The 20,315-nt window shown below is 42.1% G+C and overlaps 2 protein-coding genes across 17 annotated transcripts in view; both read left to right on the top strand.

Annotated features, from left to right (window-relative positions):
• Positions 1-289: 289 nt before the first annotated feature.
• Positions 290-14,491, top strand: ZCCHC8 (zinc finger CCHC-type containing 8). 3 transcript variants are annotated; one of them, XM_065851516.2, is made up of 14 exons: positions 290-608; positions 1,602-1,642; positions 2,268-2,342; positions 3,036-3,141; positions 3,871-3,948; positions 4,261-4,364; positions 6,080-6,145; positions 7,149-7,209; positions 8,560-8,702; positions 9,480-9,622; positions 10,816-10,931; positions 11,270-11,353; positions 12,192-12,306; positions 13,007-14,491. In XM_065851516.2, the coding sequence occupies exons 1-14, from the start codon at positions 417-419 to the stop codon at positions 13,795-13,797; spliced, it is 2,115 nt and encodes a 704-aa protein (XP_065707588.1). In that variant the 5' UTR covers positions 290-416; the 3' UTR covers positions 13,798-14,491. The 3 variants fall into 3 exon arrangements, with proteins under 3 accessions (XP_065707588.1, XP_071672016.1, XP_071672017.1); XM_071815915.1 differs by lacking the exons at positions 290-608; positions 1,602-1,642 and adding an exon at positions 624-1,071; XM_071815916.1 differs by lacking the exons at positions 290-608; positions 1,602-1,642; positions 2,268-2,342; ... (1 more) ...; positions 3,871-3,948; positions 6,080-6,145 and having other exon boundaries at positions 4,286-4,424.
• Positions 14,492-18,258: 3,767 nt separating this feature from the next.
• Positions 18,259-20,315, top strand: part of CLIP1 (CAP-Gly domain containing linker protein 1) — a 63,110-nt gene continuing 61,053 nt past the window's right edge. For 13 of the 14 annotated variants that reach the window (XM_065851249.2, XM_071816025.1, XM_071816030.1 and 10 more), the window contains exon 1: positions 18,259-18,394. The gene's annotated coding sequence lies outside the window, so the exon portion shown is untranslated. Of the gene's footprint in view, positions 18,395-18,511; positions 18,588-20,315 lie in introns of those variants that run through there. The other variant, XM_071816019.1, reaches the window with a different exon arrangement.

The following is a 20,315-nucleotide window of genomic DNA, read 5'->3' as shown; positions in this document are numbered from 1 at the left end:
GGTCACGTTGATACTTGTAAATTTTAGTGAAGAGAGGGGGATTCAAAGCCCTGGGTGAGGCAGGTACCAACGCAGCAGGTGGTTGCAGGGGGTAAAGCTGCCGCCTCCCATTTTGGGGACCCTTCTCCACAGAACTGCAGCTCCCAGCGTGCCTTGCGCTGCTGAGAGCCCGACACGCACCGCGCCCGCCCGCAGAGTGCGGACTACAACTCCCAGCAGGCATAGCGGCCGTGGCCGGGCGCCGCCGCGGCGGGCTGCGCCCATTGCATGCTGGGAGTTGTGGTCCTCCGCCACCACAAGGGGACACGGGCCCGCTCGCCCGGCGCTTCCCGCTGAGAGCGGCGGCTCCTCCTGCCCTTTGCCCTCGCGGCAGCTCCCCCGCCCCTCCAGCCCCTCCCTTCCTGCTGCAGCTTAAGATGGCGGCTGAGGTGGATTTTGGGGACCGCGAGCTCTTCGAGCAGCTCGAGGAAGAGGACGGGCCGCCCCCACCGCCTCGCCTCGGCTTCGAAGGGGAAGAGGAGGAGGAGGGACCCGAGAAAGCTCTGGAGGAGCTGTACGCGCGGCTGCAGGACCGTGAGGAGACGGTGCGGCGGCTCCGGGCGGAGAATATCCTGACGGGAGAGGCAGGGCCTGCTCCGGGGAAGGCGCGGGGGGGAGAGTGGGCCCCGCTCCTGCCGCCGGTTCCCTTCCGGGCCAGCCTTGACGGCTCCGGCCTTTCCCGCCACCCAGGTCCCTCTGTGAGGCCGGGCCCTGTGGCCTCTCTGTGCAGCCGGGGCCCTGGCGCGGCCTGCCGGGCGCTGCGAGCCGAGCTGGGCTGGCGGGGCAGCCTCTCCCCGGCGGCTCCTCTCCCCGGGAGCTGCGAGCCAGCGTTTCGGGGCGGTGGCTCTTTTTTTCTGGCTTCTGTCACTTCAGAGGAAGTTTTCACGGATAGCTCTCATTCTTAGAATGGCCGGGTCCGTGTCAGTTTCGTTCCAGTTGGCAAAGGAGGTGGTTGAGTTCTGAATTGCTGAGGTGACTGTTAAAACACTTGACGCTCGACTCCTTCGTTCTGTTTTTCTAAGGAAAATAGCTGTACGTTCACTTTGAAAATCCATTTTAACATACCTAGAAACAATCTTAGACTGTTATATTTGGACTGGTTCCCTAAACGAGTTTTGGGTTAGATATTGTAGCAGAGTGGAATCTGAAGTGTTTTTTTATAGTTTTGTTTTCTATTTACAAGTGTTTATGTCTTACTGTTGACTTTTTGTGATGATTGTAGGTATTTTAAAATAAAATATTATAAATGTGACGATTCAACCTTAGTGCATGTAATGAATTACACCATTTGGATTGTCACAGCTAGTCCTCTTTCATCTGTTTTGGTGGTGTATTGGAGTTTTAAATTTATATATTTTAAATTTTTTATGATTATTTTATTGTGTTTCTTTAGCAACAGGTGGATTAGTAAGTAATCCTCTGTGCAGTGAAGAGGAAACTCTGAAACTATGTTTGTTATTCTGTGGAATTCTTGTTAGGTTTTTTTCCTTTTTGTTTTGATCCTTTAATTAAGAGTCTGTGTCATCTGAAGAAAGTAACATTCCTTAACAATAAGCTAACATCAGGAACTTAAAAGGAAGCTGAATATTTTGACTCGTCCTAGGTATGTTAATGCTGACTTAAAACACTTTGTATGACCTATATGTGTTTGAAATAGAGTTTGTCCAAGATAACAGCTGCCTGAGGTAACAATGTCTGCCACATCTTTTAGAAACCTGGTTTCTACAGCCCCATCCCTGCTCAGATGTTGCACTTTCAAAATGCCGTTATCATTCATGAATGGTCTTTTACACTTGAGTATTTAGAATTTAGTTTGCATTGCTGTAGGTTTATTTATGTGTGTGTGTGTGTCCATGAGACTTATGTGGCCTTTAGGAAAACAGGTTTTTGCAAAGTTCAGCAGTGAGAACAAGTACATTTAAATGGTTGAATGAATAAGAGATATTATTTATAAGGGCTTATAGCAGTTTACCACAGTTAGAAGAAAACTTCTGTACTGTTGTGTTCTCTTTCATTTTCTTTCTTCCTCACACCAGACAAACTGCTTTGCTTGGACGAGAATGATTTCTGTTTAAGTGAACAGGAACTTCTTAAAACAACAGGACTCGTATTGGCCAAACCTTCCTCTTTCTGTGGACTACAGACTCTTTGCTGTGATAAAATGGATAAAGAATATTTACAGTAAAGTTAATAACGGTAGCAATTGTGTCTCTGTTCTGTTTTTCTAGTGGAATTTCAGTGGACAGCTCCAAATTTGATGGACCTCTGTTACAGATTTTATTTATGAACAATGTAATTTCTAAGTAAGTACTTTCCAAGGAAGAGCAATCTTGACAGGAAGTGGGACTTTTTCAATTGTTTATTGGGATATGTTTGTGTTTGCCGAAAGAATGTTTTATTTAATAACATGAACTTGTAAGCTTGAAGGGGAGAAAGGATAATGAGCGATATGGTAGGAGCTCTGTTGCTTTCATTAGTAGTATCTGTTTTTATCATGAAATTAAGTGTGACTTCCAGCAACTTGGAGTCAGTCTGAATAGCAGTTGGAGTATCATGAGTGTTGTGGGCAAATAGACTAAATTAAATTTTCCCTGCCGTTGAGTTAAGATCACGTCCACGTCATGTCATGTAGATCATGTCTCCCACAATCTCCCACAGCATCCTTACAGCTAAACTGAGGGAGTGCGGTCTGGATGACCAGGTAGTGAGGTGGACTGCGAACTGGCTGAAGGGAAGAAGCCAGAGAGTCGTGGTCAATGGGGCAGAATCCAGTTAGAGGCCTGAATCTAGTGCAGTGCCTCAGGGGTCAGTGCTGGGGCCTATATTATTCAATATATTCATCAACGATTTGGACAAGGGAATAGAGTGAACTAGATTGTCCCTTTTCTGAGTTCTTAAGAAGTAGTAAATGATAAATACTTTGAAAATGGACGTTTGACATGTATTTCAGTCTTTCTAATTTCTTTGTATCTGTATACTTCTTTACTTTGTTATAGGCGGTATCATCAAGAAATTGAAGATTTTGTTTTTAATTTAGTTCAGAAATATGAGGAGCAGAAGAGATGTGAAGAAGAAACAACACACATCAATGTTAAGCCACAGGTACTTTAAAATCAAATTGTTTTTAGCTGCTCCTTCGCTTGCATCTTTGTAGTGGGAATATTGAAATATTACACTGCTAAATAGGTGAATTCTAGATGGCTTTTCCTGCTTAATTTGCAGATCAATTACCTATCGAACAGATGTTATATAACTATTTGTTCCAAAACGAGAGGACCGGGACAAAAAAAATATCCTTTCTGCCCATGAAAACGCTTCTTTGAAATTGTTTCTATTGAAATTTTAGTAAAAGCAAAGTAATAAGTTGGCTTAAATAATCAAGAAAAGGTTGTAAGATACAGACTTAATGTATCCAATGTATTTGGCCCAACTTTTAGTACATATGAGTCCAGATGAACAACAGCAGCTGGAAACTTCCACTTTCTTCTGTTAGTTTAGAATTTTGAGTTTTACTTAACAACCACTTTCTAGCGTTCACTTTGAATTAGAAAGGGCAATGGCAGGTTTCTCTCCATCTTTCTCTTAAGTTTTGTGATAAGAATAAAGATGTTCTTATGCAGCATATTTCTCGTCAAAGAAAACATTAGAATTGAGCCGTGTCATACTGTGAAAAGCTTTATGACTAATGTAGACATCTCCATTCTCCTGTTTAACTACTGTTCCATGAGCGAATAGAAGATTTATTGCCTTTTACTTAATCTAGTAATTTAGGAGCTCTTCCTTTTACTGTTATTTTAAATTAATTATTTGTGTTTTCACTTTTCATGTCAGCCCTCCAGTGTTCTTTTGGAAGAGGACTATAAAACAACGAGCTCACATTCTGTTAAAAAAATTAAAGAAGCTTTTAGTGTAAGTTTTTGACTCTATACTCTTCAATGGTAGGTCTGACTCTTCATTCTACCTATCCAATATACGCTGCCATTAAAATAAGATCTTGTTAAATTTCATTTATCAGTGTAATAGCAGTTAAGTTCAGCATGTTTTGGTTATATCAATGGAAAAAATACTTGTACAGGTGTGGGTATGTATTATTGTTAAATTCTTAACAGAGTGGGGGAAAAAACCTGGAAGTATTTCAGGCAGCATAAATTTGTAGAAGTGCTACCAATCTCACTTAAATACTGACACATTTCTTACAATTTTCTGACTTTTTTTCTACAGGTTGTAGGAAGTGTTCTGTATTTTACCAATTTTTGTCTTGATAAACTGGGACAGCCTATATTAAATGAGAATCCACAGCTGACAGATGGATGGGAAATACCTAAGTATCCTGTTTACTAAAACAAGGGTTTTTTCTGTTTGTCAAATCCAAAGAATTCCAGTCGGTAAATTGAACTCAATTCCTGTTTAGTAGATTGTACGTTTCTATCAGAACTGTATCAGTCATTTCAAGTGAAAAGTTTTAATAAGTAATTAATGACTTCTTTATTCAAGACATACATGTATTTTGATAAGATTGGCTTGTTGATTTTTTAGAAGGCTTGTGCTTGCGAGGAGCGAATGCCATATCCCCATAAATACATCTTGTGACTGTAGGAATTTTCTGAGCTAGTCTGCAGTCAGTTTTGGAATGGCAGCTCATTCCAGATATGAATAAGCATTCTCCCTCTATCAAATCTGCTATCTGGAGAAGAAAAGGGCTTGGCAAACTCACTTATGCGTCAAGGTGATGTTTTTCTAAATGAGGAAACCAGAGAGAAAGTATTTTATTAAAATTTAATTATTGAATACTCTTAACTAATGTATTTTAAAGTTGGTTCTTTACTGCTTACTAAAGCCAGTATTTGAAAGGTTGGGTTGAAAGAAATGTTGGAAAAAGTGTGTTTTAATATTGTAGTCTTCCATGACAAAAAGAAATTAGACAAGAAATTTCTCCATTTTTCTCAATCTCATCTCCACAGTTTTCCAGTATTGCTTCTGCCCCAGAAGGAGTCGGGACAAGAACCACTTTCACAGTTAATTCCTGCAATATCTAGTTACCAAGCTTATAATAAAGGTCATTGCTAGTGTTTAAAGATTACTTGTATGCGAACAAAAATTGCAGATTTACAAACCAGCTAACCTGGGTTTTCTTGTGCCTACCTTTGACTGTGTATGCACTGTGCTGTAAACTTAAATTGGGAAAGCTGCCTCTGTTAAGGTGCATTAAGATATCCTGTTCTCCAGATGATATTTATACTCTCTCCTAACCTCTAGCTGAAGAAGGTACATGCCTAACAGGTGAATTTCTCCTAAAATGCAAAGTTAAGTGTGGCTCAACTTTCATGTCTACCAGCTTAGCTTTGATATTGTTCTTTAAATGTACACACTGCATCTTTCTTTAGAGCTCACGTAGATGATATTAAGCCTAAAATAGCACCTTGGAGTGAAATGGTGTATCAGGGACTGTGATTCTGCGAGCGTGAAGTACTGCACTCAATTAACATGTCTGGCATCTGCTTTTCTTTTTAAAAGCAGCTGTTAGATTCTGGAAACTGCTGTGCTTCCCTGCTCTACTGAACCTCTTAGCCTTTACTTTTGCGGCCCTCTTGTCTTCTCAAACATTTTTAGAGAAACGGGCAGAGCAGCTGACACTGCAATCCAAAAGCACACACTAATAGCATGATAGGACCTATCTCCACCTACCTGAGAAGTGAGTTATATTTTTGAAACTCTCATCAAAATATGTTACTAATAAGGTTGCTGTGAAGCATATCAGAATCACTAGCTTGAAACTTCTGCCTATAAACAAGGGGGTTGTAGTTTTAGGTTATCGGATATAAATTGGGTAGGAAGAAACAACATAAGCCCATCATAGTGAATGGTTTGTAGTTGATAGAGTTTTATAGTTTATACTATAGACTTCATATCAAGGACCCATCTACAGCTTAATTGGGTAGAGTCAGTATTCTATTCAAAGCACTGTTAGGTTTTCACTGATATTTTAAACAAGATTGAAATTTTGCTTCATCCAGTAGCAGTTCCTTATTGAAATCTAAAGATATCAGCAAGTTTTCAGCCAGATTCTCTCCCTAGATGGACAAGAAATACAAGTAAAACCAAAAAGGTTTGTATTATCCTTAAATATAAAGTTTTGAGCTGAAAAGTTCAGATGTACACTGTGCTTATTCCCCAGTATACTAAACCCTTAACATACTTGAGCAATGAGTTTAAAGGAAGCAAACAAATGCTGATATTTGCAGTCAGAAGGTCTTTCTTGTTTATTGACTTTCTTTAGGAAGGACCTAAAACAATGTGTAAAAACTTTCTGAAGTTTATGCTCAGTTCCTTCTGTTGCTTGCCTTTTTAGTGATTGCTTTATCATCCTTGCACTGGTGTACTATCATCATTCTTGCTTTAGTATGTAGGTTTTGTTTTACTTTATTGATTCTATCTAATCAAATGTTTACATCTTTAATCAGAAGCAGAAATCCTTCAGTGAATACTCTTCTATCTGCAGCATGATGTAAGGAAAAGCTTTTCCACCTGGAGGACAGTAAACTATTGGATCAGGTTGACTAGAGAGGTTACGCAGTTCCATCCTTAGAGGTTTTCAAGACCCAACTGGATAAAGCCCTGAGCAACTTGTTCTGATCTCATAGGTGACCCGGCTTCGATGAAGGGATCAGATTAGAGATCTCCTGAAATCCAGTCTGAATTATTCTATGACTATTCTGTTACCTAGAGAAATAGATCTCTATTACATGGGATATAAAGGCTCCATTTCTGCCTGGAAGTACAACTTTTCCTCTGTAATTTTAGTTAGCTCTTTCTCCTCCACATCCTGTTATTGCTGTCATGTATTCCCCCACTGTTGTGCCTGTGTTTTTCTCATTTCTTGTGTTCTACTTAGGGCTGTGAAAAAAACTCACAACATTCTGTTACTCTGTTTTGAAGACTGACGTTAATCAGTCAATTTAAGAGAAGCAGAAGACAGCATGTGAAATTAGCAAGCAATGCTCACACATTTTTCATTCTGTCTGAAAGTCCAACAAGATTTATAATAATGAAGTGCATTTAATATTTCCAAATGATTTTCACATTTTAATTCTTGTGCATTTTTTAATCAGGCCAAAACCGCACTGTTTCAATTGTGGTTCCGAAGACCATCAAATGAAAGACTGTCCAAAGGTAAAGTCTACATCAGTATTCCAAAGACTGGTGCACTCCAAGAAATGTTTTGGTGTAACTGCGCCATTAAAAAAAAAAACAATTAGATGCATTAGGGTCAGGATGTACAAATGATAATTTATCTCTGATGATTAGAGTGTACTATCAGCAAGTTTGCTGATGACACCAAGTGGGAGGAGTGGCTGACACGCCAGAGGCTGTGCTGACATCCAGAGACCTGGACAGGCTGGAGAGTTGGGCAGGGAAAAATTGAATGAAATATAACAGGGGCAAGTGTAGAGTCCTGCATCTGGGCAGGAACAACCCCAGGTTCCAGTGTAAGTTGGGGAATGACCTATTGGAGAGCAGTATAGGGGAAAGGGACCTGGGGGTCCTGGTGAACAGCAGGATGAGCATGAGCCAGCACTGGGCCCTTGTGGCCAGGAAGGCCAATGGCATCCTGGGGTGTATTAGAAGGGGGTGATTAGTAGGTCGAGAGAGGTTCTCCTGCCCCTCTACTCTGCCCTGGTGAGACCACACCTGGAATATTGTGTCCAGTTCTGGGCCCCTCAGTTCCAGAAGGACAGGGAACTGCTGGAGGGAGTCCAGCGCAGGGCAACGAAGATGCTGAAAGGAGTGGAGCATCTCCCTTATGAGGAAAGGCTGAGGGAGCTGGATCCCTTCAGCTTGGAGAAGAGGAGGCTGAGGGGTGACCTCATTAATGTTTACAGATATATAAAGGGTGAGTGTCAGGAGGATGGAGCCAGGCTCTTCTTGGTGACAACCAATGATAGAACAAGGAGTAATGGGTTCAAACTGAAACACAAGAGATTCCACTTAAATTTGAGAAGAAACTTCTCAGTAAGGGTGACAGAACACTGGCCCAGGCTGCCCAGGGAGGTTGTGGAGTCTCCTACTCTGCAGACATTCAAAACCTGCCTGGACACCTTCCTGTGTAACCTCATCTGGGTGTTCCTGCTCTGGCGGGGGGATTGGACTGGATGAACTTTTGAGGTCCGTTCCAATCCCTAACATTCTGTGATTCTGTGATTAGATTTTACTGTTCATACTTATAAATTCTAACATACTAAATCAGAACATCAATTAATTTTGTTGCACAATGGTTTGAATGTCTCCTTTAATTTACGGAGGGACACTTTTCAGTTTGAACACTCTTTCTTGTGTTTTAGAGCTCTGTTCGATCCAGTGCAAATACTCTTGGTTTTTTGGTGTGTAGTTTTCATTGCAGCTGTAGTTGTATCACATGTCCCTGTGGCAAATGATGAAGCATGCTGAGGGCAAGGAGTATCAGTTAGGTTCATACATTGTAAATTGTCCACATCTAAACTTCCCAATTGTATTATCTTTAAGCCACGAAATGCAGCTCGTATAAGTGAGAAGAGAAAGGAGTTTATGGAAGCTTGTGGCGAAGCGAGCAATCAGAATTTTCAGCAGCGTTATCATGCAGAAGAAGTAGAAGAGAGGTTTGGAAAATTTAAACCAGGAGTAATTAGGTATCTCTTTTCCTTCCTCTAACTGTTGTACTGCTTTTCTGGAATACCTTTTCTACCTTTGGACTGCCAGCCACTGTTTTCCAGAGTTCTATAAGTCCATCTGCTACTCTTAACTATGGGTGTATTATGTTCGAATTTATTTGCTAGATAAAATTTTGTTTGATAAATTACACAGATATTTTTCAAGTGAAAACTCATTGCTAGCGTAATAGTCCTGCCCTTTCTTGTGGCACTTAGGCCAGGGAAGGGAGACAAACTTTACTTTTTGGCTACTCAAATTGCAAATTTATTATGCTCCTAAGAAGCTAAAAATGCATGCAAGATTCTGAAAATTTTGAGCTTTGAGTGTCCCTTCCTCTCTTTTTCTCTCTACTCAAAATGTTTTAAAAAATCATGTGTCTGTAGCGATCTCCAAATAAATCATTGGTAAATTTAGTGTTGCATTAAGTTCCACCCATAGCTACAGTTAAGGCCATGAATGAGAAGTAACAGTTTGATTAAGTCGTTCTCAGTGTAAAATTAATTCTCATAAAATGGTTAAGCATATGTACACTTGTATGGAGAAACGAAAGTGTTAAAAGTTATCTTTAACATTGAAGCTGCTTTTGACCTAAATTTGTTATGTCTGGGATTGACAGGCAACATAGTTTGAGCTAGAACTAAGTTATTTTAACTTGACAGATTAAAATTCAACAAAATGTTCATAACTTCCTTTTGTCAAAACTCAATTATGGGTTTTTACTGGAGGACTTTTTGTTTTGTGTTTTCTTAACTCAGTGGGGAACTTCAGGATGCACTTGGTGTCACAAGTAAGAGTCTTCCTCCATTTATATATCGCATGCGCCAGCTGGGTTATCCTCCAGGCTGGCTCAAGGAGGCTGAAATGGAGCACTCAGGACTGGCACTTTATGACGGAAAAGGTAAGGAACGTGCTGCAGGAATGCAGTTTTTGGTATGCAGGCTATTCACTGGTTGCACCCTATTCAGGAGCCAATAATGCACCCAGTTTGTAAACCTTCTTCTTCCTCATGGGAGGGTGAGAAAGTTGTAAATCAAGTTTTCTAAAGACATGTAAAAATACTCCCCTTTCACCTAGCTGTGCTGCGACAGTGAAAAAGCTTCTGTAATGATTAGATTACATAGATCAAGACTCTCTGTCAGGGAAGGGGTTGAAACTGGGCTCTCCAAAGATCAGCCTAAGGATGGAAAGCCTGAATTAAGAGTGAAATCAACAGCCCACTTGAAGTGCTTGTAAAGTGCTGGAACCCATCGTGCAGCAGGAAAGCTATGACAGAGTTGCCATCACAGAAACATGGTGGGATGACTCATGTGACTGGAGTGCTGCTATGTGTGGCTACAAGCTCTTCAGAAAAGACAGGCAGGGTAGGAGAGGTGGAGGGGTGGCTTTATATGTTAGAGAGTCTCTTGACTCTGGTAAACTTGAGGTCAGTAGTGACAAGGTTGAGTGCCTGTGGACCAGAATCAGGGGGAAGTCCAACAAGGCTGACATCCTCATGGGTGTCTGTTATAGACCGCCCAACCAGGATGGAGGTTTTGAGTGCACAGGAACAGGCTATACCAGTGTGCTGAAAGGCCAGCCGGCGGGGAAGACAACCAGCTTGGCTAAACAGGGACATTCTGAGGGAGAGTGGTCAGGCATTGGAATGGCTGCCCAGGGAGGTGCTGGACTCACCATCCCTGGAGGTTTTTAAACTGAGATTGGACATGGCACTTAGTGCCATGATCTAGTAAATGGACTGGAGTTGAACCAAGGGTTGGACTTGATGATCTCTCAGGTCTTTTCCAACCCAGTCAATTCTGTGATTTCACTCTAATTTTCCCTTGATATTAGAACATGGAGTTCCTGTGAAACTGTGCAAGATTTGAGGCTACTAATGGTACATAAATAGTAGTATTATGAATACCAGGTTAGGTTTCTGGGGAAGCTTCATGTGTGTATCTGGTAGATATGGTTGCTGTTATTGCCTTTGTGGATTACAAAACCTTCTATCAGTGCTTGCATTCTGAAAACCAAAACCCTGTTCTTAAATCACATGGATATTTTTCAGTAACATTCTTAATTAGCATCAGTAATAATTATATTTCATTATAGATGATGGTGGGACAGAAGATGAAGGATCTCATCAAGCAAAACACATCACTTACGATGTCTCAAAGTTGATAAACTATCCAGGCTTTAATATATCCACTCCAAGTGGGATCCCAGATGTAAGTGACTGTCCTGTACCTTATCAACAACCTGCTGAGTAACGTTAGTTGCTTTTAGTCAGCTTTAATGTTTTGTGTTCTGCATCTCACCATTTTCCTTACAAGTGCCTGTTCCTTCTATATATCTAAATTTTTGGAATGTTCTTGGAATATGAAAATTACTTATTCTTAGCAGTGAACTTTATAACTGATTTTAATGCCTATACATTAAAAAGAAGCACTTGTGCATTTTCTTTTGCAGCTTTACATTTCTGCATTTAGTGGCCTCAGTGTTTCTCTGTCATTTTATTAGCCAACCATATGCAACATTATTTCTCTTTTTTTTTTTTTTTCTGTAGGAATGGCAGATATTTGGTTCCATCCCCATGCAGCCGTCTCAACAGAAGGATGTTTTTGCCAACTACCTTTCTAATTTTCATGCGGTGAATATTTTTTTGTTATTTGGAAAAAAAGTCTTGTAGTTAATGTAGCTAATTATGATCTCTTCTGTATATCTTCTTTTTTTGCACAAAGGAATGGACTTTCCTATTGACACTGCCAAGTGTGAAATGCTGATGCTTGGCTTAACTATTCTAACAAAAAGGAGCTTCATGTTTAGAACAAATTCCATTATTTCAGTTAATATAAGCAGATGCCAATTGTGCAATATTTTATAAACAGTTGTGCAAAACGTTTGCTATACATTTTTACAGCCTAAAAACAATCTCAGTTCCAGACTTCCCTAATAAGTGAAGAGCTTACTTGCCATAGTAATGATTTACAGTAAAGTTATTACCATGAATTGAGAAAACACATGGTAGTCCAGTCCTGTGTCATTCTCAGGTCTTCTCTAATGTGACTCTAGCCTAGTGTTAGCTGCTGCAGAACACTGCCAGGTAAGGATTTAAGGTGTATGCTCTGCCCCCAGTCCCAAAGCGTAATGCTATATGGAATTAAACAGTAATTTCGAAGCCTGCCACGAAAGGAAGCACAATACTTGCGTTGTGATGGGTCTTATAAGATCTACATGTCCACGTGGAAGCTTGGTCATAATACTGTGTTAGGAATACAGAATCTCTTCTTTTGCTGCTTGCACCTGAATGAGATTACAGTTCTGTTCAGTTGCATTGTCTCGCAAACTTTGATGTCTACTTTACACACTGAGTCACTGAATTACTGTGCAGTTATGAAATTGCTTTAAATATGTTCTTACGGCTGGAAATGTTACCTTGTACAATTTAATACTAATTTATTTTGTTTTCCTGGGTAATTTCTCTTCAGCCAAGTCCAAAATCTAGCAATAAAAGGGCTGCATCTCAGTCAAGCTCTCGTCATTCAAAACGACCAAAAGAAGAAAATTCAGAGGTACCAGCAACTGACATGGACCTAGATTCTGGTATAATTATTCTGCATTTTTTTTCTTAGTTTCACTTTTTATTTTCAAAATGACTTACTCTGAGTTGAAATATCAGTGTCGATAAAGAGAAACCAATGTGTTAATATTTGTTGTGGTGGTTTAATGTAACTGCTGGCACGTGCTAGCAGAGTCCTGCTGTAGCTGCATTTGGGCCTCTACAAGAAATGTCGTATCTTCCAATACCAAGCAGGATGTTCCAAGCATGCTAGAGCAATTGAAATGTTAAGTTACAAATTCCAGTCTCTTCAAGTATACTGTAAAGAAACTTCTGTTATGAAGACTTCCAAATCCTTAAATATTTGGATGAAATAATACAGGAAGTTATAAGGTCATGGCTGCTTAAAAATGAGTCGAACTCACAGGAGGACTTAGAGTGTTGTTTAAATGTTAGAATAGCTGGAGGAACTTGTGTCTTTCCTTTTGGATTTCCTGTGAAGACGTGTGCATGGAATAAGGTTGTTCTCAATACATTCTAGAGTATTTTTTTCATGAATGGGTAGCAGAGTTGAAATTCCCAAAAACATAGTGGATATTAAAACCTTCAAAAAGTTTGTTCTATCTCAGCTGAAAACCAAGGGTGAGAAGACAAAAGTCTGCTTGTTAATCAGAGCATTGGCATGTTGAACCTTGTCCTAGTCAGATTTCAGGTTTTAATAAACATCTTTCAATCTGTTTCTAGATCTGGAAGTGTCACAAAGATCTCAAAACAGTTTTCAGTTCCAACCTCCGCTGCCACCTGGGTGTCCATCCATGCCAACTCCTCCTCCTTTACCACAGGAAACACCTCCACCAACTCCATCTTCAGCACCCACCCACCCTCCTCTTCCTAGGACTGCTGCGCCCTCAAATCCTTCCCGTGATATTCCTCAGCCAAAAATAGTCGATTCAGTCATGGATGAGGATACTCTGACCTTGGAAGAGCTAGAGGAACAGCAGCGATTAATCTGGGCAGCACTAGAGCAGGCAGAAAGCACGAACAGTGACTCTGATATTCCTGTTGATACACCTTTAACTGGAAATTCTGTTACATCCTCACCTTCTAGGAACGAAGTAGATCTTGTTGCAGAAGAAAGATCATCTGATAAGGTGATTATGGTGGAAACTGAGTTTTCCAACATCGGTGAGCAGATACCAGAAAATGAACATTCTGTAACTAGTTCTCATCCAGGAGATAGTTTACTTAACTCAAAGGAAAATCCTGATAATACGGATTCTGAAGGCTTGCTGGATAACACCATGCCTGCTCCCAACCATGAGGTGAATGATGGAGAAAATACAGGCGGTGATAAAGTGGTCACAAGGATTGAATCATCTGCAAAAAACTCCAATCTTGTTCCTGATATGAGCAAGTTTGCTGTAGGCATAACACCATTTGAATTTGAAAACATGGCAGAGTCAACAGGTGTTTATCTCCGAATAAGAAGTGTGTTAAAAAATTCTCCAAGAAACCAGCAAAAGAAAAAGACTTAATCGTAACTGGTCTTCCTCTGGTTCATTATATCCAAATCCCTGCTTCCTTCTCCACCAGTTTTACAAACACAGATGACCTTCCTCATCCTTTTGCAGAAAGGAGAAAATCTTGACAAATACAGTTGTACCCCGTTCTTCCTTGGAACCGAAGTTAGCGCAGGGCTTCCATATTGACCAGGACCACCGATGTAGCCAGAAAATGTAGAAGAATTTTCCCAGTTTGCATCCTTTCACTAAGGAGTGACAGGACTGTTGTTTTGTTAAGAGCAATTTACTTGCCAATACATGAAACTCTAAAAAGAGTTTGTGGTTTGCTGTTCGTTACTTTGGCTAAGATTTCTATTGTCCTTGAGTTTCAGGTGTATTGGTGATTTTTTAAATATTTGTCCTTTGTACAATAATCTATACTTTATACGTTTTGCTAATTATCCTGTAGATAAGTTTAATATATTCAGAATGTTTTTAAAAAAGGTGTAACGTTAAGATTTCCCACGCAAAAATCCTGACAATTGGATGAAAATAATTGGGGATTACCAGCATTATATTCACCATTTCAGATATTTTTATAAATTATTTATGTGGGTCAGTTTTAATTACCACTGTATCTTTTGTAAGATCATCCTTCGTGTAAAATTGCTGTACATACGTGTTCGTTGTTGTGTACAGAGGTTTAATAAATGAGCTTTTATATAAAGATTTTTTTTTTAACTTGAATCCTAAACCATCAAACTGCTGATTTTTTACAATTAGCTGCTGAGGATAATTAGAAAAACAAGCTGATTTAAATAAGATGAATAAAGTTAAATATTTTAGGAAGAGTCACAGCTGTTGGGTTCAGGTGTTCATAATCAAGAAGCTGTTAAAATTATTTCAGCTACTTAAATAGAACCTTGCCATGCCATTCAATTTTCATAACCTGAAGGATTGCCCACTTCTGAAAGCTTAGAAGTGTTATAATTCTGCTAATTAATTGTTCTAACACTTTTTTTTCCTCTAATTGTCTTCAGAGGGACCTGTAGGCGAAATGACTGTATGTTATTTGCATTGCCAACAGAGGGAGTTCTAGGTGGACTCAACACTATTCGGTGGAGCTGGTAAAGCATTTGTTTGTCGTTGTGTAAATGCAGGGAAAAGGTTTTCCTAGGCAAGCGAGGGGCATAGTAAACCAGAGCATTTTCAAGTATTTTAGAAAAGATCTGTGAAGGGGGGGATATTCAAAGTGTTTGTGATAAAATAACTTCAGAGACTGAATTTATTCTTTAAAATCTTGACTTTGCAGATAGCATGTATTTCCCAAAGATCCTTATAATGTATGATACTAGTACACTCTGCATTTGAAGGCTTTTTGTAGTTAAAGCTTTTATATATATATTTTTTTTTTCTCTAAATTTACAGGAAGGAAAAACCAAAGTGTCTTTTTATATGAACTGCTTGTCTTCTGAGAGGCCGAAAAAAAGGTAACGTTTGCAGCATATACCAGTTCAGTTTGCCTGGTTGCATTTGGAAAGCAGTGATCAAGGTAAATGTTCATTGTATGTGCTAAAATGAAAGGTGTTTGTTTTCGTGGGGTTTTTGTGCTTTCTTTGTTTTGTTTTTTGTTTTTGTTTTTAATGTTTCATAGGAGAAATAGTATTACTTTCTGTAACAGGAATGGATAATGAAATAATACGTTGTTTCCAGCTTGTACGCGCTTTACAAAAAATGTCAGTTGGGAACCATATAGAGATCTCCCTGTCGCCTCCTCCTCCTCCCATGGAATTAGGAGCCAGTAATGGCAGTTTACACCAGCTATTGTTGCTAGATCATTCACATGGGAATGATAATGTGGTGCAGGGCATGAGGTAATGATTTCAAGGGGACACACCTTTTGGGTGTGTTGAGGTGCTCATATTTTAAACATGCCATTCTCTCTCCACACCTACGATGATCCTTTTTTAATCGCCCTTAGGAAACGCTGCTGCTTTAGAACGCCACGTAGCCGCAATTTTTCAGGAGCATTTGTGTACTTCTGCCTGGCTTACGGGTGCCACAAGATGCACATCATCTTTATATGCTTAGTAACCTTTAGCGCTCTGGATGTGCAATATGATCATGCTACAAGGTCTGAGAAAAAGCTGAATAGCAAAGTATTTCTGCTACTTTTAAGCTACCTTCCCATGGTGATGGGTGTGGCATAATAACCTAGATTAGAGCTTACTAAAATGAATGAGTAATAAAATTTGTAATGAGGTGGGTATAGTGTGAGTAGGCATCACTCAAATTTTCCCACAGATTCCTGTTGGCATAGTACTCATGTTTGTTTACAGCTTTTGGAACAGTATTTTTAAATGTTTATGCACATCTGAAAGTATCTAATCCGTGAAAAATATTCCGGGTACCAGGTGCCTAGTTGTATCTTTAAAATATTTGAATGTCTAACTTAACATTTTTATAACCTAATTCATAGCGCTTAATCTGTCATGAAAAGAGAAATAGCTGAGATTCTAGGAGATATCTGGAAGATGTGTTAGCTGCTAAGAAGAATCATTTTTGCTGCAACGTCTGTAAGGCAGGATGGCGGGGGAAAAAAGGCACAAAGAGGAGGAAAAAGCTCAAATATAATTAAAGTGTTTGAAATGTGGTGGTAGTTGCTATGGAACTTGGTAGTGCCTTCATTTTGTAACACGGCTGTATTGCCCCTGGTAAGTAAATGCCATTGGAGATTGCTGCTGTTCCTAAGAATACTTCCTAGAGTCTTGGTTGCATTTTGGGGGGTGGGAGGGGTTGAGTCAGAGGTAGGAACTGGTCTCAGTTCTTGGAGAAGTGTATGAACAGGATGGATTTAATAACATGGTAATTAATGTGTGACAGTTGAACGCTTCCTAAACTTTAGTTAACTATAAGCCACAAAGATTTGACTTGTTTTTTTTGCAATGTATATTTAGCTGTCATCCAATGACTGAAGAAAAAATTATTTACCCTTTCTTTAGAACTCAACACTCTTAATAGGAACAGAACTCTTCTGCTTTGCTTCTCTAGAGGTGAGAATTTGTCTTTTATTGGTATTTACATAAGTGGTAGAATGATTTGCATAGTCCATCCTTTTTTAACAGGCTATGGTTTCTCAAGTTACCTGTGAAATAAAACACTCACAATCAAGATGAACAGAAAGCTCAAATCTACGATAGCAGAAAACAAGGACAAAGGTACACAGCTGTAGCTGTTGAGTCAACAGGTATTTTGGGCAAGTGTTCTGTGAAGTCTGGCTGTAGCTTTTACCCTGATTGCAATTGTGTTAGGAATTATTTCCATAGCTAGAGGTTGCAGGATCAATTTTTCGGTTTAAGCAATCATTTGCTAGCTCTGCACTTCTAAATGCAATCAAATATTTAAACCCTTATTCAGTGTAACTTTTACCAAATTTTGCAGGAGGAAGGGTGGCTGTACATCCCTCTGAGTGTCTGTTTGACCATCTAATGGCCGTGGTAAGAGATTCCATTTAACATTTAGGAAGTGAAATTCTAACAAACATTGCTAAATGCTGGTCTAGTTGAAACCTGTTATTTGGGAGTCTGCGTCACACCATTTTGTGCTTTACCATGCTGGATTAATGCCAAAGAATGGAGCCAAAATGAAACACAATTTGCAATCAGGCTCCAGCAATGGAACTGCTTTCTCATCACCCTTTTGTTTGAATGGCATCATGCAGAAATTAAATGATCTATGAGACTGCAAACCGAGGTTTGCTTTGTGATGAATTCAGCAGTTACTGGCCGGCTCTGGCTGGGCTCTGTTGCCTATTTATAAGAGGTAAAGAAGTGAAGCAGAGCTGTTTGAGTCAGCCTTGAAAACCGGTATTAAATTGTGGATGATGGCATTGGAGCTACTGCTACAGCTGTTTAAACTTCAGCAGTGGGATAACGCCAGGTTCCAATGTGTTGCTTCACAAACACAATGAAAAATAAAATACTTAGTACTTCAGAGCAAGAGAAGGAATTTATACATTTCTAGGCATCAGGACAAAAGAAAAATGGAGAAAAGAAGCCACAGTGAAGTTATTCACTGAGAGCTCTGTGCTTCACACCGCCGCCTCTCCTCCCCCTCCCTGCTGCCGCAGCGCCTTCCCCAAGGGCTCGGGCCCTCTCCCCGCTGCGGAGACCGGGACGAGCCTCCGCACCGGCCCATGGCCGCTCCGCACCGGCCGCCGGGACGGGCGGATGCCCCCGGGGCCTGCCCTCCCCGCCCGCCCGGGACAGACCGAAATGCCGCTGCTTCCCCCTCAGCCCCGCGGTGGCGGGGACCCGGGGCTGCCCCGGGGCGAACAAAGAGGGGGAGACAAAGGGAAAAGAGGCGAGGAGGGGGCGCGAGCAGAACGCGGGGGAGCGGGAGCGAGGCAGGGGCGCGGAGGGAGGCGCGGTTCCCGCTGCTGCAGTCTCCGCCTCGCGGTGCCGCGGGCCCGGCCGGGCGCAGACGTTAATCCGCCCGCTCCGCCCCCTGCGAGCCGGGGAGGCGCTGCCGCCGCTGCAGAGGGGAAGGAGGCGGCGGTGGCGGCAGGAGCTGCGCCCGGCGGCTCGGGGCGGCCGGGGAAGGCGGCGGCGCGGAGCCGAAGGCGGCAAGGGTGAGGCCGCCGTTGGGGCCGCGCGGGGAGGGCGGCGGCGCTGCAGGGCTCGCGGCGGAGCTGTCTGAGGGCGGGGGGAGCCGCCGGCTGCCTCCCGCCTTGGGGCCTCCGCTTCCCGTCCGGGCGCTTCAGCGGACGGCGGACTCGGGGCGGAGGCGGCGGGCGGTGAGGAAGCGAGGCGGCGCGGCCGGCGGTGAGGCGCTGTGAGGGGACGGGGGGCGGCCGTGACTGGAAGTGCTGGAGGACCTCACGCTGAGGGACTCGTGTGGGTGGCGGGACCCTGTGTGGGTCCCTGAGCAGGGCGTAGGGCGGCGGGCAGCCCCGGAGGGGCGATGCTTGGCTGGGTGTGGCGAGGCCCCGGGAGCCGGGGCGGGCGGGCACCCCCGGGGAGCTGTTGGCCTCCGCCACACGTGCCTGCGCCTCTGCCGGGGCCGCGGTGACAGCAGCCGGTTTGGCTGGTTCCGGAGCCGTGTGTTCGGGCTTTACCGGGCTCGTTCCGCTCTTGTGGGGTCCCCTCTCCCGCCGTGCCCGCGGTGGGACGGCGCTGGCCGCCCGCCGTGTCCCGGGACAGCCGCACTCGGTGAACTCTGAGGCGGCGGGTGCAGTATCCCGGGTGGGCCGGGGCCTCCCCGGCCTCGTTTGTCACTGCACAGGTTCCTTGGATGTCCTCGTGGTTCGTGAGGAGCAGGTGGGGACATGAGGGTCTCGAATAGACCTGCTCGAGCCTCACCCTTGAATGTAACATTGTGTTTATTGGTGGCTTGAGTGCATGACTTTGTAGAGAAGGTGTCTGAGTAAATTCTGACCTGCAGTTCTCAGCATCTCGCATGTCAATATTTCACCCATTAATGATTCGGCTTATAATTTACCATGGCATTGCCTAGTTTTATGTCTACTCCCTACACCTGTGTTGTTTTCAGAGCTACCAGTTTCCAGGTGAGCTGCCTTTCTATCACCCTACAGTTCTGGGTGGCTCTGCCAGAGTTTGCTGCCATGCTTACAGCCCAGGTTCGAGCTGTGGGATCCAAAGGCGGTGCTGTAAGGCCCTTCCTGCTTCCCGCTAGATCCCTACTGCTGCTACCTAAGGCCATTCAGGGTTCTCTTTTCTGTGCCTCAGCTATCATGGGGCACAAGGTAATTGTTGCTGTTACTCACATGTTAACGTGGCTTCTGCTGCATTAAAGTCTGGTGTTAATTTTCCCTTTCATTGTAGCATCTTTGTGGATATGTTTTAAATAATTACAATATAAAAACTAACAAAAGCCAACACCACAAATAAAAAATTCCAAAACACAGCATAAGGAAGAAGATGTAGTCCATGACTGCATACATTTGTGATTAAAAATATGACCGTGAAATTAAGACTCTCTCCTCCCTGTCCCTTCACTCACCCCGTGTGCTGTACGGGTTGGGTTTTATGGAAGTTCACAGGTTGCTTTGAGATGTTTGTGCAGAAAGATTGCAAGACATGCGATATCTGTATTAATATGTAGGGAGAAGAAAGGAGGTACAAAAGAGGAAATGCCTTCATGCCTGCTGCTTGGTGAAGAATTTTATTTAAAGAACAGAAATATGCATATAATTCTCTGACTAGTGATGTCAGAGTGATTTTTCTTCAGTGTGTGTCTGTTTGCACCTGCTGCAGCCATGTAACAAGATAGCAAATGAGATACTGTGGAGGAAAAGTAAATAACTTTCCTGTTGGCCCAAGAGCAACATATCTTAGTCTTAAGGAACGTGTAACTGTTCAGGGACAAAACTTCTTCATTTGCATTCTGAATGGAAAATGACTGGAAAACGTGCAGAGGATTATTAGTTCTTGGTTTAAAATCATGAGATTTTTAAGGTGCTTTTCCTGTCCAGTCCTTCCACGTGCTTCAGGGTTTTCTGTCTGTGCTGAAGTGCACCGAAGCTTTGTGTG

The sequence above is a fragment of the Patagioenas fasciata genome, chromosome 17 (genome assembly GCF_037038585.1).
Source record: "Patagioenas fasciata isolate bPatFas1 chromosome 17, bPatFas1.hap1, whole genome shotgun sequence".
Taxonomy (NCBI): domain Eukaryota; kingdom Metazoa; phylum Chordata; class Aves; order Columbiformes; family Columbidae; genus Patagioenas; species Patagioenas fasciata.
This window is presented reverse-complemented; position numbering and strand designations above follow the sequence as displayed.